Source organism: Talpa europaea (assembly GCF_964194135.1).
Source record: "Talpa europaea genome assembly, chromosome: 1".
Taxonomy (NCBI): domain Eukaryota; kingdom Metazoa; phylum Chordata; class Mammalia; order Eulipotyphla; family Talpidae; genus Talpa; species Talpa europaea.
The window spans coordinates 116,894,202-116,921,213 of NC_140073.1; the positions used below are offsets into that span (position 1 = coordinate 116,894,202).

Here is a 27,012-nt window from a genome sequence, read left to right on the forward strand (position 1 = left end):
CCAGTGTTAGGGTCTGAATTTTGTCCTTCAAAAAGTATGTTAAAGTCCTAAGCCTCAGTACGTCATCAGAATGAAACCTTATTTGGAAATAGGGTTATTGCAGTTAAGATAAGGTCATACTGAGGTAGGGAGGTCTCTAACATGATTTGTGTTTCTTACAAGAGAGACAGACAAGGGACAGCTGTATGAAGACAAAGACATAAAGGGAGAACTCTGTTAAGATTGAACACTATTAAGTTTGGGATTGTGCAGCTGTAAACCAAGGATTGGCAGGGATTACTGACAATACCTGAAACTCAGGAAAAGCATTCCTGGAGGCTACAAGAGAGAACATGGGTCTGCCAACACTTCGATTTCACACTCCAGCCTCAGTACTATAGGCGAATGCATTTCTGTTAAGCCACCAGACTTACTGAGTTGTCAGAAAAGCTGTTGCACATCTTTGCCACAACAACACAGAAAAAAAACACGTCATGACTTTTCCAGCAGCCCAAAATTATGGCAATCTTAGGAAACTAATATACTTAGCAATATCATTTATGGGCATTTGCTTCAGAAAAATGAAAAACATTTTCAAAGATGTATTTGAATATTTATAGCAGCAGTTCTGGTCCTGATAGTTGAAAGCTGTCCATTGTCTACCGAGTTGGTGAATGAATAAGCAAATTCTGATATATTTCTATAATAGAATAAACTGATGGATATATCCATGTAATAGATGTAGCCACATAATAGATGTATCCACATGATAGACATCACAGCACAGACAAGTCTAAAGGGATGCTAAATGAGAACAAACCTAGTTAGAAAATTCTACATGATGTACGTGTGCTTCTACCAACCAGACAGGTAGACATTGTAGAAAAGGCAAAAGTTTAGTGACAGCACATCAGTAGTTCCCAGAGCAAGAGGTAGGAAAGGTTAAATGCAAAGGAACACAAGGACATTCTTTTTGGGGGTAGTGGAAATGTTCTATATCATGATTGTGGTAATGTTACAGGATTGAATACATTTATCAAAACTTAATTATTTAGTTCAAAATGGTGAATTTTATAAATTATACTGTGACAGGGCCTCTCTGGTGGCGCAAGGGGTTAAGCACCGACCGCACTGTGAAGCAATCCATAGCCTCTGCAGCACGAGTTCGATCCCCAGCCGGCAAGGGAGAAACCCACATGATGAGACAGACCTCTCCTGTCTCGCCTGCTGCTCCCCTCAGCAGTGTATTTCAGTCAGTCTGCCTGTTCTACTCCCCACTCTGTCTCTGGTGGATCCTCTCACCCCTTGTGTCTCTGGCCTGTACCGCAGCTCTTGTATGCATAAATAAATCTTAAAAAAAAATTATACTGTGACAAAGCTTGTTAAAACCTTTTAAAAGGAATCTAATAAATGATTGCATTGAATATATACTGAATATACTTTTAGGTTGAAAAAAATACTTGTATTAAGCATATACAAATGATACTTTTTGGCTGTAAAATTAAAGACACAGATGTAAAGGAGTTGAAGAAAAATTTAATGAAATGTGAGCCTGGAGAAAGGCATTATTTGCAAGTTAATTTTTTATTACATTGGAAGATTTAAAATATCTGTAGATAAATGGGTAAATATTTTAAATGGCCACTTGACTGCTTGCTTAACATTCTTAAAAAGCAATTACTTAAAATTGGGAGGATTTTTTCCCCTCTGTTTGCTGGGAAAATGGGGGATTGCTTTATATTCAGGCATATATAGAACTTTCTGTTATACCCAGTTAGGCAAAATTAATGCATTTTTTTATCCTTCCATGGAAAATTGAATTGTTATTGGTTCTGCATATGTCACTTTGTTTTGTATTTAACCATTTTCATGTCTGTAAATTAAGTTAGTTGGCTTCTTGTTTTTGTCCTTTCTCCCTATCATGGTCTACTGAACCTGACTTCTGATGTACATAAAATTACGAATAAGTGGTTAGGAAGAGACTTTATAAAGAATCAGCCTTGGTACATAAAGCCTTTTATCATGCTTGATGTTTATTCAACATGTATTTATCAAATAGTAAGTGTTGTGTAGAAATCATTATAGTAGCTGCTTCGGGACATATAACAATGCCATTATATCTACATTTTAAAAGTTAGAATAAAACAGTGCATTTAGTATTAGGAACACTGTCTTGGTGGATGAGGATGTTTAATCACTACAGCTTTCAGGTGGATCATAAGTTAAAAATACTGGAAGAACTGATTAGTTTGATGACAATAAGTCACTTCAGCAGTTATAATAATCAAAATAATTATGGTTTAAATGTCATTTAACAAATGAGTTCTGAGATTTTCATACTCAGACATTCTCCTTACTATCACATTGTTAGGTTGGTCCAAAGAGTTGGACTATGCAGTGAGTGAAATATACTACCTTAGAAGAACGGAAGACCTGAATTTTCATAAGTAGGCTCTTAGAGGTACTTTATGATGCTTTAACACATTTCCTTTCTCTAAAGAAGTACAATGAAGAGGAATGCTTCAAAGATACACTTTTTTTTTTCATTTTTAAGGTAGATTTGAGTCCCCGTATTATGTCATGTAGCACTTGAGACAATGCCCTTTACCCTCTTCTTGTAGGTGTGTGTTGAACAGCAGTAGAAGCTTGAAATATCATTTTATAGACGATCAGTCTAGCTCAATACTAATTGTTAAAATGAGTATCAGGGTTTTCAGTGAGTGCTTTGCAACAAAGTTTTTTAATATTGCAGATTGTAGTAAAGTTTTATTGAATAGAATCATATTCATGGGCTGGTTCTTTGCCTTGGTGAATTAAATGACAGCCAAGCTGTTGCAGTGTAGTCTAGGAGAGCATTGGCAGAGGCAGAAAGCCTCATCTCCACCATTACATAGTAGAGGTTTATCTGGGAAGACTTTAGAAAAGCTTCTGTACAGTTAAAGAAACTATCATCAAACTGAGAAGTCATCCTATTGAATGGGAGAAAATACTTGCACAGCATACATATGACAAGGGGTTAATATCCATGATATATAAAGAATTCATACAACTAAGCAACAGGTTAAAAAAAAACCCTCAAATAATTGAAAATGGGCAGAAGAACTGAATAGACACTTTCCTAAAGAAGCTATACAGATGGCCAAGAGGCACAGAGAAAAATGTTCATTGTCACTTATTAGGGGTTGCAAATCAAAACCACCTTGAGATAGCATCTCAAACCTGTGAGAAAGGCCTCTACGTAAAAAGGTCATAAAGTTGTTTTGGCAGAGGTGTGGGGGAAAAAGGAGCCCAAAGTGTAAATTGGTGCAACCTCTGTGGAGAACAGTGTGGCGATTCCTCCCCCCAAAAAAATGTATATATACAAATTCTGTTTTTGAAGTGGTGATGGTAATAGGGAAGCTCGAATGTTTATGCCTAAACCCAGCAGGGCTGGGCCCAGCAAGGCAACACTATCTTGATAAATTCACTATAATCCAAAGTTGATAATGACTTTTAACAAAAAGTTATATTATCATACCATGTTAACATTTATCTGCATAATATGAATAACAATTGTGGAGTCTAGGTAATTATGTCATATCTAAGCATTGGAATATTTTATTTCTTTTCTTTCATTCCCATTCTTTATGTATATCAGAACTCCTTTTTGCCCCCCCCGCCCCTCCCCCCGCCCCTCCTCCCCCCCTGCCCCTGTGTCTTTTAAATCTTGGCTGCATATCATATCACTTGGTAAGTTTTCAAATGTCAGACGACACTCTATGATTAAATCAGAATCTGGGGGTGGGCTTAGGACCTTGGAATCAGTAATTTTTAAAACTCCACAGATGATTCCATTTGGCAGCTGAGGCCACAGCCTATAGATAGCATCAGAGATATAATAATATCATCAGTGAATTTGTAGTTAAGAGGCTTGCTTGTTAAAATCTCCCGGGAAATTTTATCATCTTGTTCTTTCCCTCTCTCTTCTTTCTACTTAAGTGAACCAGTGTTAACTAGTTTGGGAGTATTGTCCATACCTTAAATGTGTTAGGACAACAAAAACACGAAGAATCAATTTATTAGGTGCCCTTTTTCCTGTACTGTTTGGGGAGATATCCCCTATGAGTGACTTTGCAGAATTCCAGTATTTTATGTTAATAATTTTGTGTCATTTGTTCAATATTTAAAACTGTCTGAGGGTAGAGATTGTGCATAATCTGTTTTTCACTCTATTTTCAATACTAGACAGTGCCCACCATATGGTAGATACTCAGTAAATAAAACTAAAATGAATCTTGAGGGCCTCCCGGTGACGCAGGGGGTTAAGATGCAACCTGTGAAGCTCTCCACGGCCACTGCAGCACAAGTTCGATTCCAGGCCAGGAAGCTACCCACATGGCACAGCAGACCTTTCCTGACTCACACGCAGCTCCCCTCAGCAGTGTACTTCAGTCAGTCTGCCTGTTCTGTTCCGCACTCTGTCTCTGGTGAATCCTCTCACCCCCCGTACCTCTTTAAAAAAAAAAAAGGAATCTTGAACTCTGAGTTTGGAAGTCCCTCACTGTTGTATTTATGAACTGCATATATTATTAAGCTTTATAATTGCATTATCCATAGGGGGAAAAAGATCTTTCATAAAGGAGAACATAAGCAGGAACTAGATTTATTGAATTTTGAAAGTCTTTTGCACGTCAGGGATTCTTTTTGGACATCATTAAGTTTTGAATGAAGAGGCAGCATCATGACACAAACAATTCCTGTTAGAAGCTACTTTTCCAAATAAGACCCTCATATCAAAATTTCAAAGTCAAACCAAACAAAGCACAAAAAATCTAATGGACAATCAGGTACTTTTAGAGTCTGTGCATATAGTTGATCTTGATAAACATTAGGGGTTGGCCTATTTATCAGCTTGCTAGTTGTACTTTACCCATTCATAGTCTGTCTTAAAGCAGAAGGTAGAAAATGAAAAAGATGATTCTCAAATATGGTTCACAAAATATTGGCAAAATGACTTAAAGTTTAGATGAACCCTTTATAGTATACAAAAAATGGGGGAAGGAAGCAAAGAAAGGATAAGTTGCTCTAGCTATCTAAAAGTTTTTACTAAATCTGTGTTACTGCTCTCAAGTTTTAGGATCGAGGGTAAGAAAGCAAATTATACAAATGGTATTACCTGTTTAAAACCCTTTATGGTTTAGATTTTCTTTTGTGTTGTCTACACAACACCCTTTTGCTGCAGTCATTTAAAAATCAGGGTTTTTTTTTTTTTTTTTCCCTGCCTGTTTTTTTTTTTTTAAATTGGGAACAGAAAATGAAAGGAAAAAAAAAAAAACCCACACTTTTGTGTACATAGTAAGCACTTCAGAATAGAAACATACACAGTACAAAGTAGATTTCCTTTTTACTCTAGAGCACTAAATTCTTTTTAGAGAAAATAACTAGCAGCATTTTCTTACGTGTATTTCTAAAGTCAGTTCATATTACCAACACACACATGCAGATAGCTTTTGTAGTTTAACCTATTCTATTTTTTTAAAACATTTATTTTATGTATGCATACATGAACTGGGGTACAGGCCAGAGTTCTGGGGGGTGAGAGGATTCACCAGAGGTAGAGTGGGGAGCAGAACAGGCAGATCTACTGAAATTCACTGCTGTGGGGAGCAGCGGGCGAGTCAGGAGAGGTCTGCTGCGCCATGTGGGTCAGGAAGATAAGATCATTGAACACTGTTAGCAGATGTCTAGGTCTATCTTTTTAGTAGAATTATTTCTTTGGTATTGTTTCCTATGCCATTTCTCCTCCTCTGTTGCCTTATATCTCTCCCCAATAAATTGCAAAGTCCTAATTGCTGCCAACCTGGAGAAATACAACTTTTTCCGAAGCACTCATAATGGCAGTTCTTCACTTAGAAGACAGTTGTATAGTAGATTACGTTCTCTCTAGATAAATGACTATGTCTGCCTGCTTTTTAGCCCGAAACTTAAAGGGAAGCTCCTTAACTGCTGAGACCCCTGGATTTCTCATCTGTGAGACTAGACTAGTTAGTGTCTATCTCATAATATTACTGTGAGGATTAAATGAGATATGCGTTGTTTAGCATAGTATCTCCTGGCATCATGTAAGTAGTCAATGCAAATGGTTGCTGTTGCAACTGCTATTCATGTTACAACACATTTTTCTGATTCAAAGGTTGCTTAAGTTTCTGGTCTAGTTTGTACATGTCCATTTAGGATTTGATACACATAATGTAATTACATTTGTTTTATATAACAGGAATATTCCAGAACCCTCAGCCATCACTGGTAACTTTGTTTGAGCAAACCACTCATTGAAACTAAGATTGCCTTTCCCTGCTTCCAGTGTTCTAGAGAAATTAGAACTTGATGGAGTTCAACTGAAGGAGAGAAGGAAGTACAGGGAGGAAAGGAAAAAAGGGTGTTTGAATTAGCAAATTGGATTGGAAAACACATTGTTGATGTCTCTGCTCATAGGAGAAAAGTCAGGAATCTCCTCGGCAGAGCAGCTTGTTTTTAAAAAAAAAATATTTTATGTATGCATACAAGAACTGGGGTACAGGACAGAGGTGGGGGGTGGTCAGAGGATTCACCAGAGATGTGTGGGAAATAGAACAGGCAGACTGACTGAAATACACTGCTGAGGGGAGCAGCCTGTGAGACAGGAGAGGTCTGCTACACCATGTGGGTCAACTCCTTTGCTGGCCAGGGATCGAACTCTTGTGCTGCAGAGGCTGCTGATAGCTTCACAGTGCTGTGCTTAACCCCATGCACCACCAAGGAGGCCCCAGAGAGCCTGCACCCCAGCTCTTGTATGCATAAATAAATAAATCTTTTTAAAAACTGGGATAGAAATGTAAGGTGATAATCTCATTGTAGTTTTGATTTGCATTTCCCTAATAATAAGAGATGATGAATCTGTCTTCTTTTTTTTTAAGATTTATTTATTTATACAAGCACTGGGTACAGTCAGAAGCCCGGGAGGGTGAGAGAATTCACCAGAGCCAGAGCAGGGAACAGAACAGGCAGACTGACGAAGAGCAGTGGTTGGCAGGAGGGGTCTGCGTGACATATGGGACCCTCACTGGGGCCGGGGATCGAACCGGCACTGCAGAGGCTGCAGGCAGCTTCACAGCCCAGCGCTCAACCACTGCGCCACCAGGGTAGGCCCCATGATGAACCTCTTTTAATTTGCCTGTTGGCCATCTGTATGTCTTCTTTGGCGAACTGTTTATTCAGATCCTCTGCCTGCTTTTTAATATTTTGTTGTTAAATTTTATATTTTGGATGTTAACCCCTTGTCTGATACATAATTTGCAATAACTTTTCCCATTCAGTAGGTTGCCTTTTCATTTTAATGATGGTTTCTTTTGTGGCACTGAAGCTTTTTAGTTTGATGTGGTCTCATTTACTTACTTTTGCCTTTGTTTGTCTTGCAGTGGGAACCATAACTACAAAAATAGCAGTAAGGCCAATGTCAAGGAGTTATATTACCTATATTTTCTTCTATGTATTTAATGATACCAGGTCTTATATTCAACCCTTTAGTTCATTTTGAGTTAATTGTTATGTATGGTATAAGATAGTAGTCTATGTTTATTCTTCTACATTTGGCTGTTCAGTTTTCCCAGCAGCATTTTATGGAAGAGATTTTCCTTACTTTGTTTTATGCTCTTGGCTCCTTTGTTATAAATTAGTTGTCCATACATGGCGGGCATTTATTTCCACACTCACTTGTCCCATTGATTGGGTGGTTTTTTTAATTTCAGTGCCATGCTGTTTCATTACCGTCATTTTCTAGTATAATTTAAAACCAGAAGTGTGATGCTTTGTTCTTTTTTTCCTCAGGATTCTTGAGGTAGTTCTGGGTCTTTTGTGTATCCAAATTTATGAGTTTTTTCCATTCTATTTGTGTGAAGAGTGCCGTTGGAATTTTGAAGGGGAGTGCATTGAATTTATCTGTTTTAAGTAAAAGGGATTTTATCAACATTAATTCTTCTAATCCATGAGAGTGGGATAGCTTTCCATTCTGGAGTATCTTCTTCTTTTTTTTTTTCCCTTCTTCAGTAGTGTTTTGTAGTTTTCAGTATCATGGTTAAATTTATTTCTAGATATATTCTTTTTAGTTTAGTTGTGAGATTGTCTTCTTAATTTCTATTTCTGATGGTTTATTTTTTTTGTGCATAGAAATGAAACCCCTTTTGTATATTGATTTTTTTTAACCTGAAACTTTACTGTATTTATTTCTAATAGTTTGTTCATGGGATCTTTTGGGTTTTCAATATGCAGATAGTAACTTTTTCCTTTCTGATTTGGATGCTTTTTCTTTTTGTTGTTTGATTGCTCTGGCTAGGACTTTTACTACTTTGTTGATAATAGTGATCATCCTTGTTTTGTTTTTGGTCTCAGAGGGAAAAGCTTTCAGTTTTTCCACCTTTGAGTATAATGCTAGCTGTGGATTTGCCACATAGATCTTTGTTACATCTCTCTCCATCTAGTTATTCTTCCTGTCACCTGTGGATATGTCTGATGGCCTCACTGGCTCCCTTGCTTCTACTCCACTGCCTCCGTGATCCCTGTTCATCCACCTTTAATACTGTAGACATTAGGGTCTCTTTGGCATCCTGGCCTGATGCCTAAGTAGTGCTGTGTTTGTTTTAAATGTTCTCTTGGTTATAGTTTAAAATGGAAGAATGATGGTATTTACTTGTGAAGTGATGCTGACATCACTGAAGAATAATTTTTTTTTTTTAGTGTGTTTTAGCCTAAGTCCGGTATTATACTCCACAATGAATATGAATATAAAAAATGGGGAACTTAATTATGAGGTGGTTACCACAGTATTAAAGTACCAAAGGGCAGTATACTTCTAGATGGTCATGTTTAATTTCATTATTATCACAATTTATGCTTGTAGCACCAGTGCCATAATAGTTGTTCAGAATATTGTTGAATTGACTGAACTTAACTGACTCAGAAATTATTTCACCTTCTGTATGATTGTACTTTTAAACATGTTTTCACTCCTATTTATATGTGTCTTTGCATTAAAGAATATTTGGAATAGGATTTATACTATCTTACAAAGAATTTCTCATAATTATACACAGTATACATCACTGCATCTGGGTGTCATAATAGGTCTTAAGATAGACAAAACAAACTTTTTAGTAGTGGTTTTAAAGAAAGACTACATGGTAACTACTTTATCAACAAAGCATTGCAATAATTGTATGGTCAGAAGACCTTAGAGAATTGCCTTAAATATTTCTTGAGTCATCTATTTTATATATGTTCACCTGACTACCAGAAATATTTGTTAATTCTTTAATGAACTTGGTTTTGCAAGCTGCACATTTATTTGTAATTGAATGATACAGACACGGTTATTTTGGAAATACTCGGTCTAATCCTTCTAAACAAAACAACATGTGGTAAAGTGGTCAGGGCTGCAGAGAAAGAAAATTGGTTTTATATCACTTTCAGCATAAGTCTGGGTTTCAAAAGTCATGCTTTCGAGGAGCATCATGATTTACAAAAGGTGAGGAGAATTACACAAGCATTTTGCAGTTTAAGACTGCAAGCATTTTAAGACTCAGAATCTACTTCATATAAATCTTATAAAAAGAATTTACTTCTTTACAGAAGTAATTATAATTTTATGATTATAATTTTCTTTTTTTAAGATTTATTTACTTATGCATACGGGAACTGGGTTTAAGTCAGAGGTGAGGGGAAGTGAGAGGATTCACCAGAGACAGAGTGGGGAGCAAAACAGACAGATTGACTGAAATTCACTGCTATGGTGAGCAGCGTGTGAGACAGGAGAGGTCCACTGCGCCATGTGGGTTAGCTCGCTGACTGGGGATCGAACTCACGTTGCAGTGGCTGGCACTGCTTAATGATGCTGTGTCTGTAACCCCTGCGCCACCCAGGGAGGCCCCTTGATTATAATCTGAATTATTATGAAGGTGTTTCTAAAAAATAGTTAAATATTAACAGTTTTTCAAAAAAATGAATTCTAATTTATTTGAAAGTGATACCTTTATGTATTTTCTTTTAAAAACTTGATTTTAATGTCATTTTGTTTTCCTTCCATCTCCACATTCCATGTATTGTGATCCACAAATTTTAAGTGATGTGATGTGATGTAAGTGGATCTAAGAGAAAAAGACCCTAAAGTTTACCTTGTCACCTACTATTTTGTTCACCGGTTTCCTTCAGTAACATAACTTAACTTTGTGGAGAAATTACTGTATTAGACATGTAAGCAAAACAGAAATGAAACAGGAAGGTTAACAATCACAGTTACATGAAGTATTAAATATACTATTTTTAAGTATTCAGTGCTAGAAGCTGCCACAGAATCACCTTTAACATGTATCAGATGATGGATCTGATTGTTTTTTGCAGAAAGCTTGGTAATTTAAAATATTGTATGGATTTTTTGACTTTAAAATTTGTGAAGAAGACATTTTATTTTTTTAAAGATTTATTTTTATTTATGCATGCAAGAACTGAGGTGTAGGCCAGAGGTGTGGGCAGTTATAGGAAGATCTACCGAAACACACTGCTAAGGGGAGCAGTGGGCAAGACTGCACCATGAGGATTGGCTCCCTGGCTGGGGATGGAACTCAGGCTGCAGTGACTGGTGATTACTTGATAGTGCTGAGACTTTAACCCCTGCACCACAGGGAGGCCCTTGAAAATCTCATTTTGCTTTATATGACTCTAGACAAATAAGTGAGTTAACTTTCTTCACCCTTATTATTTAGATTAGAATCAAGCTGGCAGAGACTGGATACTACATAAAAATACCGTTTTTCGTTTACTTATTTTAATAGACCTCTGGTACATTTTGAAACATTTCTGGTTTGTTTGTTTATTTTTGCTTTCCAAAAGTTTATTAATATTTTACATTGCTACCAACAATATATGAGTACTGTCTTTATTATAATATAGTCAGGATTGCGGGTTTTAATTTATTTTATATATTTTTACATAATTTTTCATTTTTGCACAATGTGTGCATTTTCATTTTGGTTATAATCCTCATACACTTCCCACCCCTTTGTTTTGTTCCTACTGGCCATCTCCCCCACTGTAGTGTGTCTCTGGTTTATAGTTGCTTGTCAATTTTGATTTTTACTTATTATAATTAGTCTTTTACCTGGTCCCTTATTTAGGTTTTTAAAATTCCTGCTATGAGTGAGACCATCTGTTATTTTTCTTTTTCTTTCTGGCTTTTTTTGCTGAGCGTGGTCCCTTTGTGCTCCATCCATGTTGCTGCAAATTGCATGAGTTTATCTATTTTTTGATTGCTGAGTAATACTCCATTGTGTATATGTACCACATCTTCTTGATCCAGTCATCCGTTTTGGTGCATTTGGTTTGTTTGCATAGCTTACCTGTTATAAATAGTGCTGCTATAAACATTGGGGGTATGCAGGTCAACAAATTCTAAGGCAACAAGTGCCAACCAAGAACAGTTTATCCCGCAAAGCTTTCCTTCCTCTATTTTGTTTGTTTTAATGTAAAACATAAAAGTAAAAACAATTTCAGTATTAACCTGATAATCTTCACATATATTTTGAGCACATTTTTAAAAAAAATAAAACTTGCACAAATGGTAATCCTACAACTTAGCTTTTTCACTTAGCATTCTTTTTGAGATCGCTTGCTGAAAAATCTAATTCATTTTAATTGGCATATGATATATTTATTTCCTTATTGATGGGCATCTAAGTTGTTGGTCATTTATCATTATCTTAAAACAATGATTAGTTGAATATCTTAGTATTTTTAATATTCTCCTTAGATCCCATTAGAAACTGCCTATTGAGTCCTATCTTAATCCCTTAAATGTATGCCTAACAAATTGTAATCTTGCCTGAAGATTGGGCTAATAAGTCTTGCTCTTACCATTCCGTCCTTCACCCAAATAAATGAAACTCATCCTAAGATTCTAAAATGACAGCTTCATTGTGGGAAGAGCCGTATCAACATTAGGAATAGTTTCTGCTATTTTACTTATTATTCTCTCCTAAATATTTTCTTTGTTATCCCTAATAACAATCACTACACAGTAGAGCACATATAATGAGTGTTTATGTTCTGAACACATGAAACAATGATGTTCAGTCAGTTTAATAGTCGAGGAATTTTAAGACTCAGAAAAGTTAAGTACATTATCCAAGACTATAGGTAGTCAGTGGAAAGACTAAGTATTCCTAATCTCCAAACCAATTCTCTTAAGAAGTCTGACCCACAATGTTAGCTCTAAAATATTTAATAGATGGCCAATTGTAATATTTTAAAGTAGAGAGTACACTTTGTATATCTCACCTTCCTGTGGATTGAGTTACTTGGGTTTGTGAAAAATGTCAAATCTCCGGTATCTCTGGTATTCTAAGCTCTTGGTGACATGGATTACTGATGACTTGAGTATAGACAGCACATTTTCTTGATGCACTCTGTTTTCCATCTAGATGGAGGTGGTTTCTTGAATGATGTACTCCAAGAGAGATCTTAAGTTGGAAGCACCCGCTGACAATGATGAACATTAGGTTGCATGGATATTGGAGTTGATCACACAGTTACTGTTTATTTTAGTGATATTAATCGTGGTTGGCCTTAATTTCCATTATTAGGCATTTTTAAATAAAATACACCAATTCTTGAAGTATTCTTTTTACAACCAAAGGTGTGTAAAAATTATAAATATTGCAATAATTAGTGCAGCGTTGTGAAGTAATCTTTAATAGGTAGAGTTAAAAATATTCGTAGAGAATAGCAAGCTTTGTAGAAACAGTTTTTGTTTTTTAGAATGCTTGTTGTGGGACTAGTACCTTACCTAAAATTTCTGTTACTGTTTTCAAGTTAAGAGTGCATTTTCCAAATGAAAACTTTTTGTATAAATCTCACAGACACTTAAATATATTTGTGAATCACTGAGATTTCCATATAGGGTGGTATATTGTGAAAATTATGTACTTAATTATGACTAATCTGTAGTGCTAAAATATTTCTTGTTTTATCCACTGTTTTGTTAATCTGATTGAAATAGAAAATAAAGGTAGCAGACACAGCCACATCCCATAAGAATATTAATGTAATGCTCACACTGTAAAATAATTGTTAAGGTAACTTTTTTTAAATTGAATTACCTTGCAGAAATGTGATTTTAAGTATAACTAGTAAAACTCTTGGTGTGTCAAGAATTAATTAAGACATGTATACTCCATATAGCAATTTTTATTTCACCAACTGTTTACTATATATGCTGATTGCTTTTTTTAACTTAGAATTTAAAAAACATTTGGAATGACATGTGTTCAAAGTTAACATTGTCAGCATTCGATGATAAGAACACAATTTTCTTTTTAAAAATGTATTATTTTTATTAAGATAATATTAGTATACAATACCATATGTGATTCAGAGGTATATAGCATATACCTTTTCAGATGTATGTTACCACACCACACCCATAACCAATGCACTCATAGTCCTCTAACATAGTCCATTGGGCTGGGCCTCCACACTTTGCTCCCTTCACTTCTAGTAGCCTCAGTTCTGCAATCAGATTTCTACAGTTAGTTTTGGCTTGGTTTTATCTGTTCCTTTGCTTTGTTTCTCTATCATGCATATGAGTGAAATGACTTGTCTTTATCTTGATGTATTTCACTTAGCATAGTTCCTTCAGTTTGATCCATGCTGTCATAAATAGCAAGATTTTATCTCTCTTTATGGTTGAGTATATTCCATTTTGTTGTATATGTTTATCCACCCACCTGTCACTAGGCACTTAGGTTGTTTCTTTATCTTGACTGTTGTAAGTAGTGCTGTAATGAACATCAGAGTGCATATAGTACTTTGAGTTAGTGTTTTGGCATTCTTCTTCCTAGGAGTGAGATTGTAGAGTTATATGGTAGCTCTATTTTTAATTTGATGAGAAAAATCTCTATATTGTTTTCCTAGGGACTAGACCAGTCTACATTCCCACGGACAGTGTACAAGTTTCTTTTTTTCCTCAAATCCTTGCCAATATTTGTTGTTTTGGTCTTTTTGAGATGGGCCATTCTCACAGGTGTGAGCTGGTATCTCATTATTTTGATTTGCTCATAAGTGTTGTGAGCATTTTCTTCTGCGCCTGTTAACAATCTGTATATCTTTGGAGAAGAAGTCTATTGAGCTCTGCTGCCCATCTTTTGATCGGATTGTTTTCGTTTTGTTGAGTTGTATGATTCTTTGTAGAGCTCTGATATTAGCTTTTGTCAAATGTGCAAATAGATTTTCTCCTATTCTGTAGAGTGTCTTTTGTTTTAATGATAATTTCTTTCATTGTGCAGAAGCTTTTTCATTTGATGTAGTACTGTTTAATTTTGCTTTTGTTTCCCTTGTCATTTGAAGTCCAATCCCCAAACACATCACTGAAGCAAATATCAAGGAAGTGTCTTGCCTATGCTTTCTTCTATATATTTTATGGTTTCATGACTTATATCTAAGTCTTGATCCATTTTGAATTAATTTTTGTTTGTGATTTGCAATAGTGATCTAGTTTCATTCTTTTCTATATGGCTGTCTAGTTTTCCCAACAACCATTTGTTGAAGAGACTTTCGTTTTTCTGTTGTATACTCTTGACTCCTTTGCTATAGATTAACTGTCCATATTAATGTGGGTTTACTTCTGGGCTCGCAGTTCTTTTGCCTCTTCCTTCTGACTATACTGCACCAGGAGAATCCCTTTTTTAATTTTAATAACCTCTATAATATGCTTGCTTCTTACTTTGCTACTTTGCCTTTTTATTCCTTTCTTCCTCCTGTTATGTTAATTTGTGGATATCTGTTTGCCTCCCTATCCACAGCATAACCAGTTCTTCACTTTCACAATCTTGTTCCCTTTGTATGCCATCATTCAGTCATCTCAGTTCTCTGATTTTTCCAAAATAATCTTTCTGTGCCCTTCATTTGTTTGGTGTGAAAAATCTCCTTATTTTTGCCCCACTTGAAAGATTAGGAAACCATCCGAGACTAGAGTTAATAAATGCTAACTATATGAACTTGGGGCCACTCTGTAAAACTGAGAAAATTATAGATTATATGCTCTAAAAGTGTTTAACCTGATACCCAAATTACATCCTTGCTTTTCAGTACTTTTTATTGCAAATACACAGTGCCCCAGTTAAAGTCAGCATAGAGATGGTTTTAACTGACATTTTTGAGCCTGCATTGAAACAATCATTTATACAACTGGATAACATGTACTCCAAGTTCCAAATTAATTGATTTTAAAAACAAATTTTGGAACATCTCGTAAGTTGGGAATTTTTATGAATCGTCATTTAAAGAGTCATGCGCTACTTGCTTTAATACAGAAACGTGTGTTTTATACTTTCATATTTATTCTAATTAATAAACTTTGGTGAGTGGGGTGGTTTTAAGTTCACAGCAAAATTGAGCAGAAAGTGCAGAGATCCCATTTGCCTGCTGTCCCCACATGCACAGTCCTCCAGTACACTTGTTATCACCGATGAATTACATTGACATCATTATCACTCAGAGTCCATAGTTTACATTAAGGTTCACTTTTGGTCTTCTGCATCCTATGGATTTTGTCCTAAATCTCCTCTGTACATTCCTCCCTCCCCACTAAACCCTAGCAACCTCTGGTTTTTTCACTCTTGCCATAGTTCTGCCTGAAATGGCATATAATGGAATTAATGTAGTGTGACTGTGTTAACTTCTTTAACTTAGTGATGTGCATCTAAGTTTCCTTCTTGTCTTTTCATGGCTTTGATAGCTCATTTCTTTGATTCACTTAAAGTGTCTATATCCATTGTCTGAATGTACCACAATTTTATTTTCTATTTACTTACTGATGATATTGGTTCTTTCTAAATTTGGGCCATTATAAACAAATTAGTTACACATATCTATGCATGTTTCATGTGGAGGTAAGTTTTTCCATCAGAAGTAAATGAGAGTTTCTATTGCTGTATATTCTCACCAACATTTGTTTTTGGATTTTGGCCACTCTAATCGATGGTATCTCATTATTGTTTTAATTTACATTTCTGTTTGTTTGGGTTGCTATAACAGAATATCATAGAGTGAGTAGCTTATAAATAATAGAAATTTATTTCTCACAGTTCTGGAGGATGAAAGTTGAAGATTTGGGTCTGGTGAGCACCCATTTCCTGGGTTATAAATAACTTTTTCAGTGTTTTTTTTTTTTAAGATTTATTTATTTTTATACAGGCCAGATGCACAGGAGGGTGAGAGGGTTCACCAGAGACAGAGCGTGGAACAGAGCAGGCAGACTGAAGAACTACACTGCTGAGGGGAGCAGCAGGCGAGACAGGAGAGGTCTGCTTCACCATGTGGGATTCTTGCGGGCGGGCCGGGATCGAACCCGTGCTGCAGAGGCTGCAGACAGCTTCACAGTGCGGCGCTCAACCGCCTGCGCCACCAGGGAGGCCCTCCAGTGTTGTTCTTTCATAGCAGAAAGGAAGCAGGGGAGCTTGGGGTTTTCTTTTAATAATAGCAATTACCTCATTCATGAGGGCTGTGTCCTCATTACCTAATCATCTTCCAAAGACCCTCATCTCCTAACTCCATTACACTGGGGGTTAGGACTTCAGCATGAATTTTGGGAGGATATAAATATTCAGTCTGTAACAACAACATGATACTAAACATCTCTGTTTATTTGCAATCTGTAAATCATTTTTGATGAGTATCTGTTCAGGTATTTTGTCTGTTTTTTAATGTGACTAATTTTCTTATTGTTGAGTTTAAGAATTTCTTTGTATGTCTTGGAAAACAGCCTTTTACCACGTGTGTCTTTTGCAAAATTTTTTTCAGTGTGTGACTGTCTTTTTCTTTTGACGTTGTATTTTTTAGAGTAGAAGATTTTAATTTTAATTAAGGCCAGATTATGAATTATTTACCTCACAGATTAGATGCCTTTGGTGTTGTATTAAAATGTTATTGCAATGTCCAAGGTCATCTAAGTTTTCTGCTTTGTTATCGCCTAGGAGTTCTATAGTTTTGCATTTTTGTTAGATGTGTGGTTCATTTTGAGTTAATGTTTGTGAATTGTATATAATCTGTGTATAAATTTCATTTTTTTAATGTGTGGCTATCTAGTGGTTTTAGCATCGTTTGTTGACAAGTCTATTTTTGCTCCATGTATTACTTTGTTAGCGGTCACTTGACTTTACTTTTTGTGAGTCTGTTTCTAAACTCTATTTTGTTCTGTAGGCCTGTTTGTATATTACTTTGTCAATCCCACACTGTCATGATTACTGTTGTTTTTTAGTAAGTCTTGAAGTTGAGTAGTTTTAGTTCTGCAACTTTGTTCTCCTTCAATACTGACTGGCTGTATTAGGTTTTTTGCCTTCTCATATACACTTGATCAATCTGTTGATATTCACATTAGTCGCTGGAATTTTGTTTGGGATTGCTCTAAATCTGTTGAGAAGATCTGACATTTGGACATATTGAGTCTTCTTACCAGTGAGCACAGAGTATCTTTACATGTGTATAGATCTTTAATTTTATTTGTATCTTAATAGAATTTTTTTTTTTTTTTCTCTCAGCGTGCCATTGGGACTTAATAGAATTTTTTTTTACTACTATCTAGTGCTATAAAATTTGGTGAAGGTAGCAGTCTGTTGAAGTGTTACCAGTACAACATACTAGTTTAAACTCTAGATTTTGTAGTTATAAAATCAAGTCCATGTTTAAATAACTTTGTATTAATATTATTTTTTCATTTCAGGTGCAAATTACACACATAGAGTTATTCATCTTAACAATTTGACAGTTTAAATGGGATACTCTGCATTACATCACAGTTTACATAGTTATATCAAATCTTAAATCATTATTACCTAAGTTTTCTTGAATTTAGTTTAGTTCATTTTAGGCTAAGACATTTTACTGTTGGGATAAAACTATGTAGAATTTAGTATAAACTTTTGCATTTGACTTTTAGTATAGGATCGGAAAGTTGGGTGAATAAAAAACATTGTGTTTAGAAAAGTATAATGTTAGGCTTTTGAAGTTCTTATAGGAAGTCACTCCATTTCTGGAAAAGAATAGTTATGACTCTTGCAGTAACAGTAATTATAAATTAATGTTCAAACAACGAGAGAATGGATTTTGCTAAGAATAATAGTTCTCATGCTGCTAATGTTTAAAATAATGCCACTTGTTAACCAGAAAAGCTGCTAGTAATGGAAGATTCCCAGGTTCAAGTTTGTCACTCTACTATGTAATTATTCTCTCAGCTTTTTACTTTATTTATTTGTCATAAAAGATTTAATAGTTCATGGGGAAAATGGCATTTAAATTAGGAAGTGAATATTTGCAGAGAAAAAGTAGGAGAGTAAAGATATCAAAGCCATTGTGGACAGTATACACTAATCAACTGTTGAAATTCTATGTGTCATTTTGTCACTGTGGGTATATGTGGAAGGTTATTTAGTTCTCTGAGACTTGGTTTTCTCGCCTAAATATAGAAATGCAATAATAATATTACCTACTTCATAGATTTGTAAGAAAACTTACATGAGTTACACACTGTGGTGCTTTGAATACTTCCTGACTTGATAGTAAGGATGCAATAAACCTTAGCTAACATTATTGTTATTATTACGAGTATGACATAGTTTAGGAACAATTTTATTACTAAAATCTGACACTATATTATAATAACCTTGAATCACCAAGGGGAAAATTAACTTGGAAAAGGAAATGCTGTTGAATCAAGTTTTAAACACTTTTTCCCTATTTTCACATTTACAAAATCAGTACTCAATTTTGTATGTTTTGAGTTACAGTAAAAGTTAACTTAGGGAATATACTTGGTTCTCAGATGATGACAGAACAAATGAGCTCTTGCTGTAATTAGTTCCAGTTGCTATGTATACTTAAAACTTATAAAATGGTATTTATTTTCAAAGATAGCTTTCCCTAATTAGGTCAAAATAAATAGTAAGATGTTATTGTGCTTATATATCTGCCTTAATAGTGATAGAGAAGTAGCCTCTAAACATTTTGATTACACCATCCAATTTATACACCCTTTCTGTATGAACTGTTTCAGAGCACACATTTGATTATTGATAGTATCACTTAGCTGATGTTTAGTTGTCAGTTTTATAGAATTCATAAAATGTAGATAAATCATCTTAGCTACATCTCAATGTCCTACTGTAATTAATATGGCTGATTTTCATTGCTGGTGTGCAAATGTTCATTCATCTTTAAACTAATAGTAACTTTAGGAGAAGAAAAGTTACATGTATTTGTTAATTCATGATTGTCAAGATAATTTATGATGTAAGAGTTAAAGTAAAATGGAAGTCATAAGGCAGATTTGAAGAGTTTTTAGTAGTATAGGATGTGCCTTTCCCACAAGTAAGAATTACGCTTAGATTTTATTTGAATTGTCTCTCTTCTTTGTATTTTACAAGTATGTTGTTGAGCACAATGCAATCTACATAGGACTTAGTAACACCTAGACCTTGACTTGTAATTTCCACTGGAAGAAACCAGGGCTCTTTGACTGATTCCAGGGCCGAGAGCCTGGAAAATCATGTTATGGCAGAAAGTAAGGAAATGTGCAAAAAAAAAAAGTGCCCCTTCTTAAGAATATCTAGGGACTGTTTTGAAGGGGCTTCCACTGACCAAATCTGGGATTATTTGAACATCAAAATAATGAAAGGCAGTAGTGAATTATAACTATTTGAGAAAAAAGTAGAAATCCATGATACCTCATCAGTAATACACATACATAAAGAAAGAAGAGGACTCATCAGCCACATGGTAAATGTGGAAGAAGTTGGAAAGTCATGATTTTACCACCATCGTAATAGTTCAGTTTAACCAAGAATCGCAAATGAGTGTTAAATCTGGCTGGAGAAATTTTGAGGAGCATGTATTTGCATGATCTTAAAGTTTGCATTTGCATGGTGTGTTAAAAGTTTGCTTCTTGGTTGTAGGAAAGATAGTAACTAAGTAGTAGGAAAATTGGATAGCCCTTTGAGTAATGAAAATTTGCGTCACCAATTAGGAGCAGGTGAACCCTATGTACCCCTAATGTGATACCCTCAGAGGAACACAGCATAATTTACATACTTTTCTGACCAGGGATGCAACACCAACATCTAATCACGAGGAAACATCTGACAAGTTCAAAATAGTAAGCGTTCTATTTTTAAAAGAAGAAAAGAACTATATTCTTTAAAAATATTAATGTAAAAGCCAAAGAAAGGCTGGGAAGTCATCCTGTTATAGGACATTAGCCACAGGACATACATGATCGTAAGGTTTTTTCATATATCTGGAGGAAAATTTTAAAGGGCATTATTGGGTCAGTATTGCAGATTGTAGGTTAGAGTATTTTATTGGTAGTATATTTACTAAAATTGTAGTTATATTGTGATGTCTGTACTGGAGGTTATTTTAGAAATGTATGCTGAAGTTTTTATGAAGGGCCACAACATATTCTAATTATTCTTACCTGGCACAGAAAAGGCACTCTGTATGTGTAAAGAAGAGAGAGAGGTGATAAGGTAAATGGGGCAAAATTAACAGGGGGAGATTCTGTATGAAATTATACAGGTGTACCTTGTTTTTGCTATTTTTCTATAAAAATTAAGATAACCTCAAATAATTTTATGCAGACATGTATGCACACATTGGGACTGATTTCTTTTATACTATCTCTTATTGTACTAGGTTGCTAATTTACCTCTAATTAATTGGTTTAAGATGTTAACATGCATTGCTTACAGATACACACACTGATTTTTTAAAATTTCTTTTAAATAGTGCTGGGCCTAAAGGAGATAACATTTATGAATGGAGGTCGACTATACTTGGTCCACCAGGTTCTGTATACGAAGGTGGTGTGTTTTTTCTGGATATCACATTTTCATCCGATTATCCGTTTAAGCCACCAAAGGTAAGAGCCTAGAAGTGCATTCTTTAATATTTATCTTCCTCTGACATCAGTTTATTCTGGAGGCAAAATATGTATTGATAAAATGATTTTTATTTGATTTCCAAGGATTGATAAGGAAACTGCCATGTAACTGGGAATTTTAAAACTATGGAAATTACTTCATTTTCTACAAATAACATAATAAGAGGGGTTGTTAAATGTAAGTAGAAGTATGCCATGTTCACATTAATAAAACCAGATAAATTGTAGACTTATGAGAGAAAATATCCTATGAACTTCCCTTTGGAATCATTGAGATAAAAAAGAAACCTGACAGTTTTTAGAAATAAGGGTAAATAACTTCAGTTTTGTGCTAAATACATTATATTTAAAGATGAGCAAAACCATAAAGTAGGAGGAAACTAACATTATTTAATTAACTTACTTTGGGCCCTTGGTAGTAATGGGAACTAGGCTACTTCTGCCTCTATCATCTGAATATGAATTAAATAACAAACAGGGACAAGTTGTGTCTTATAATGACTGGCAGTTATTTTGCAAAGCTTAAATGTAACAGTTATTTGAATAGTTTCTTCCTCTGACTTTTCATTTTATAATAGTCAAGCCAACAGTAAAACCTAGCATAATTATGCTATAATTACAAAGTTCTGACATGTCAAGGAAAAGTGTTATCAAGATGATAGACTTAAATTTTAATGAAATGTATCTTTTTAGCATACTTCCTTATGTTCCTTATACTGTTTAATATAGTGATTTACTGTCCGTTCATATGCATTTATAAAGAAAGGGTTTCTTTTAAAAAAACAAGATCCATTCTCCATTATCTAATAAATTAGCAAGAGTTCCACCTAGTGGTATTTACCTCAAATTGCAGATACTGAGGTTTCTGACCTTGGAGGTATTTGCCTTCAACTACAGCTATCAGGTTTTTGTTGTTTTTCAAATTGTATTATTTTTTAGTGTTAGGTAACAGTTTATAACACTATATATTATTTAGGTGTATAAGCTGTCATTATATTGAGTGCTTTACTGGATGGTCCCATCAGAATCTTAAGAATGTAAGAATCTAACCTAGTGACCTTTAAATGATTTTATTTAATGTTTCCAAGTATGTACAAGTCTATTTTGTTAGATAAAAAAAAGGGGCAGCTGATTGTATTCACATTATAAATGACATGTTAAGTGCTAGTCTATAATAATAGGTTTGCTATATTATAGAAAACACATGAAATCTTAGCAAAATATTTCATGACTGTACTATAAGTAATGGTATTTCTCCATGCTTTGTTTTACATTGTGGTAATCAGTTTTTATGTGGGTGCAAAATTTGCGGGGAAAAAAACATTTACAAGATTTATTTCTTAAAAATTATTTGTATGTAAGGGGAAATTTCTTAAATTATTTTTACATTTTTCTTAGCATCTTTTAGTGGAAATTATTGATTAACATAAGGGTTTCAAATGATAGTTTTGCATGTGATTTATCATAAGTTTGATTAATATAATGATTTCTCATGTTAATTTTTTTGTTTTGGTTGAAATATTTTTAATATTTAACCATTTCTCTTGAGTCATTCCTCTTGCTTGAGATCTTATATATGGTATTGTGAAGTATCCTTTAGCTCTGTAGTCATACAAGTGGAAAAATAAACAATTTTATTTTAATCTTGTGTTAGATATAATTCTTTATCTAGAGTACTGATTTTTTTTTTGCAGTCTAGATAAGGTGTTGAACTTCTTGAAGAATAATTAAAATTTAATTCTGTTCTTATTCTGTTCACTGATTGCTAATGCTTGAACGGATTCAAAATATTCTATTATGATTGTAAACCACTCATTGAGTGGTTAGCTGTCAGTGATCTAAATATATAGTATTTCCATATTCAAAGCAGAACTGCCTATTAGAAATAGAATGCATTTGTAATTTTAATTTTTTAGTAGCTACATTAAAAAAGGTAGAAAGAAAAAGTGAAATTTTTAAATAATGTAATTAATTTAAACCAGTATCTCTAACATACTGTCATTTCAACATGTAATCAATGTTAGAGAATTAATAATGAGATTTTTACATTTTCTTTTTGGTAGTAGCCTTTGAAATCTGGTATGTATTTTACATTTTTAACCCATCTCAGCTTTATTAGCCACATTTTAAGAGCTCTGTATTCACATCTAACTAGAATGTACTCCACTGGACAGAGCAGTTTAGAGGTATATAATCTCTTTCCCCTTCCCTGCTAGACTGCTAGACTTACTTCAAAGAAGTACACTCTCTGCGGATTTTTAATATAAACTTCCTAAACTCCATTTGTAAGATAACAGTGTATGGTTCCAAGAGATCAGAAACTTTTTTTTTCCCCTTTGCAACTACAAATTAATAGTTAACTGCCCAATTAGTATCTATGATTGTTTTGAAACTTGGCCAGTATTTGTTTCTATTACTTGTCTTCTTTTTTCATACATCTCAAGGGTATATTAGATTCCATTTTCAGTAGCTTAAGATTTCGCTTGTTTTTATTTTACTGTCTCAGTCTAACAAAGTAGTGAGCCACTTGTGAAAATGGAAGACTGAAAGTAAAGGGAGTATTTTACCAATAATGTTACTTTAGTGTATAGAAATTTTATTTTCACCAGTTTCTCTGATGTTTGGCTTCAAACATTTCTGTTGTACCCCTTTAAAACTTAGGGTATGTGTGTGTTGCATTCATGTGTATATGATTGTATGTGCAGGTACCCATGTACACACATGCATACATAGAAGTAACTACCATTCACTTAAACTAATCCAAGCAATTACACACATGAGGTTTTAAATCAATATAGTTCTTGGCTATATTGGTAAAATGAAAATTTCTTTCAACTGAATCAGAACCACTTAATTTTGTTATTTAAATAAATTTTTAGTTCTTCAGTTAAATTATTTGCTCTTTACTGTAACCTTCATTTTTGCTGGTAATAGTTTTAATTATTAAATTAGTGTTCATTTTCTTCTTTTTTAATGTAACTTCTCTTAGGTTACTTTCCGCACCAGAATCTATCATTGCAACATCAATAGTCAGGGAGTCATCTGTCTGGACATCCTTAAAGACAACTGGAGTCCTGCTTTGACTATTTCAAAGGTTTTGCTGTCCATTTGTTCTCTTTTGACAGACTGCAACCCTGGTAAGTAAATCTTTATCAGTACATACTGTAAGGCTAAAAAACCCAATGCATTTTCCTGGTTAAATTTGACAATGAATTGAGAAGTAAATGTAATTGATAGTTATGCATAAAACATTTTTTAGGAAATTATCCATGCCATTTCAGTTAGAATAGACTCAAAGTTCCATAGAAACTTCCTGTTGTTTATTGATAGCATTCTACCTTGTAATTTTTGTCTTCGTATCATCAGTGGACTTGCTTCTAAACTATGTATTTGTACAAACCACTTTGCAGAGGAGTAGAGCAGTCTCCAACACCAGTTGCTTTTTTTCTTGCTCCTTGCATGCTGCCATGTACTTTAAAACAGCTACTTAATAATGAAGGACTTCTTGTTCTCCTTTACTTATGGATTGTAGTTATTTATATTAGATGTAATGGATATTAAAATGATAGCTGATGAGAAAAGTGGACTAGATTATGATTAGATAAACTGAGGTAAGTCACTAGTGCATAATTAATTCATAACATTTTTAAGAAGGACAGAACTACCAAAAATGATCTTTAACATGGGTAGCTGACTTAAAGTGATGTTTAGGCCTAGGATTTTACTTGTTATCTTACTATGAGGTCAGTGGTCATTTTTTAAAGAAGTTAACTTTTTAAAATATTTGATAAATCAATAAAAGTTATTAGCATTATCTCAGGCTGAGCAGTACAAATGTGCCAAAGTCAGTAGATAGGCATGTACATAGGTAGGCTAATAGATGAATAGATACAGGCAGACATATAGACATATATTCAGATGTGTAGAAATCTATTTATGGAACAATATTCACTGTACTGTTATTTATTAAAACAAAATATTGGAAACGACCTGAATGTCCACTAATTGTTGTTGCAGCTATTAAAAAGAATAAGGTCGGGGCCTCCTTGGTGGTGCAAGGGGTTAAGCACAGCACTGTGTAGCAATCCGCAGCCTCTGCAGCATGAGTTTGAGCCCCAGCTGGCCAGGGAGCAACCCACATGGCACAGTAGACCTCTCCTGTCTCCCCCACTGCTCCCCTCAGCAGTGTATTTCCATCAGTCTGCCTGTTCTGTTCCCCACTCTGTCTCTGGTGAATCCTCTCACTCCCCACACCTCTGGCCTGTACCCCAGCACTTGTATGAATAAATAAATTAATCTTAAAAAGAAAAATAAAAAGGATATGGTAGCTCTAAATGAACTAATAGGGAAAGGCCTCTAATGTAGTAAGTAAAAAGGCAACGTACTGCCAAAAAAAAAGTAAATATGCATAACATTAATATTCTAAATGTTTGTAAATGTGTTTAATATCTTTGGTAATAATCCATTGGCAGAGAAATTTCTGAGTAGTTGGGAGTGGGGAAGGAAGAGAGCTTTACTTTTCACTGGCTATCATTTGGGGCACTTCAGTATCATAGCATGTATATGTTTTGCCTTTTTATTTTTTTATTTTATTTTTTTAAAGATTTATTTATTTTTATACAAGAGCTGGGGTATAGGCTAGAGGTGTGGGAGGGTGAGAGGATTCTCCAGAGACAGAGCCAGGAACAGAACAGGCAGACAGACCAAAATACACTGCTGAGGGAAGCAGCAGGCACGACCGGAGAGGTCTGCCATGCCATGTGGGAATCTCCCTGGCCCGCTGGAAATCAAACCCGTGCTACAGAGACTGCACACAGCTTCACAGCGCTGCGCTCAACCCGCTGTGCCACCAGGGAGGCCCTGTTTTGCCTTTTTAAAAAAGAAATTAAAAATAAAAGTTTTTCAGATTTAATTTCTAGTTCGGAATGATATAGAAAACAAATGACAAGTTTTCAAGTGGAGGTAAGGATGATAATTTGAATCATGTGTTTCACAGGCTGAAGAAAGTCATTCATTTCCCAGTTGCATTGAATTGTAAGATCTGGGGTTATTTAAAAATTCATTAAAATTTTTTTAATATCCATTAAAACGCAGAAATATAATCATCTAGTACACTTTCTTTTGGAATAAAATAACCAAGTAAAAAATAGTTCTGATGTATTAAAGGCATGCAACTTTTATAAAAATAAAATTTATTAACTCAACTGTCATATTTTTAGTAAATGGGACCTTTCTAATTTGGATATTAAAATGATTGTTACTTTAGACATTTTCTTTTGAAAATATAGTCATATATATCAAGATGCTATTGACAAATCAGTATTTCAGTTTAATAGAATATAAAAAATTTACCTATAAGATACCATATAATATCTTTTAATGTTCTTTCCACTTTTTTTAGCGGATCCTCTGGTTGGAAGCATAGCCACTCAGTATTTGACCAACAGAGCAGAACATGACAGGATAGCCAGACAGTGGACCAAGAGATACGCAACATAATTGAGATCATTTGTTTGCAGTGTGAAGGAGCAGAAGGCATCTTCTCACTGTGCTGCAAATCTTTATAGCCTTTACAATACGGACTTCTGTGTATATGTTATACTGATTCTACTCTCTGCTTTTATCCTTTGGAGACTGGGAGACTCCCCAAAAAGGTAAATGCTATCAAGAGTAGAACTTTGTAGCTGTAGATTAGTTATGTTCAAAATGCCTACTTGCAAGTCTTGCTTCTTTGGAATATCAAGATGTATTTTGTGATGATGTACTAAGGATACTGGTCCTGAGGTCTACCAAATATTATAGTGCATTTTAGCCTAATTCATTATCTGTATGAACTTATAAAAGTAGCCGTAGATGACTAGGAATTATGTCATTTGTATTAAACCAGATCTATTTCTGAGTATGTGGTTCATGCTGTTGTGAAAAATGTTTTACCTTTTACCTTTGTCAGTTTGTAATGAGCGGATTTCCTTTTACCCTTTGTAGCTCAGAGAGCACCTGATGTATCATCTCAAACACAATAAACATGCTCCTGAAGG

At 34.6% G+C, this 27,012-nt stretch overlaps 1 protein-coding gene across 1 annotated transcript in view; it reads left to right on the top strand.

Moving 5' to 3' along the window:
* The window catches only part of UBE2E3 (ubiquitin conjugating enzyme E2 E3), a gene marked incomplete at its 3' end in the record, with an annotated part of 69,373 nt that extends 42,900 nt beyond the window's left edge, over nt 1-26,473 (top strand). The window contains exons 4-6 of the mRNA XM_084254853.1: nt 20,821-20,953; nt 23,964-24,111; nt 26,376-26,473. Coding sequence (XP_084110979.1) covers nt 20,821-20,953; nt 23,964-24,111; nt 26,376-26,473 — 379 coding nt within the window. The remainder of the gene's footprint in view (nt 1-20,820; nt 20,954-23,963; nt 24,112-26,375) is intronic.
* Nucleotides 26,474-27,012: the final 539 nt, after the last annotated feature.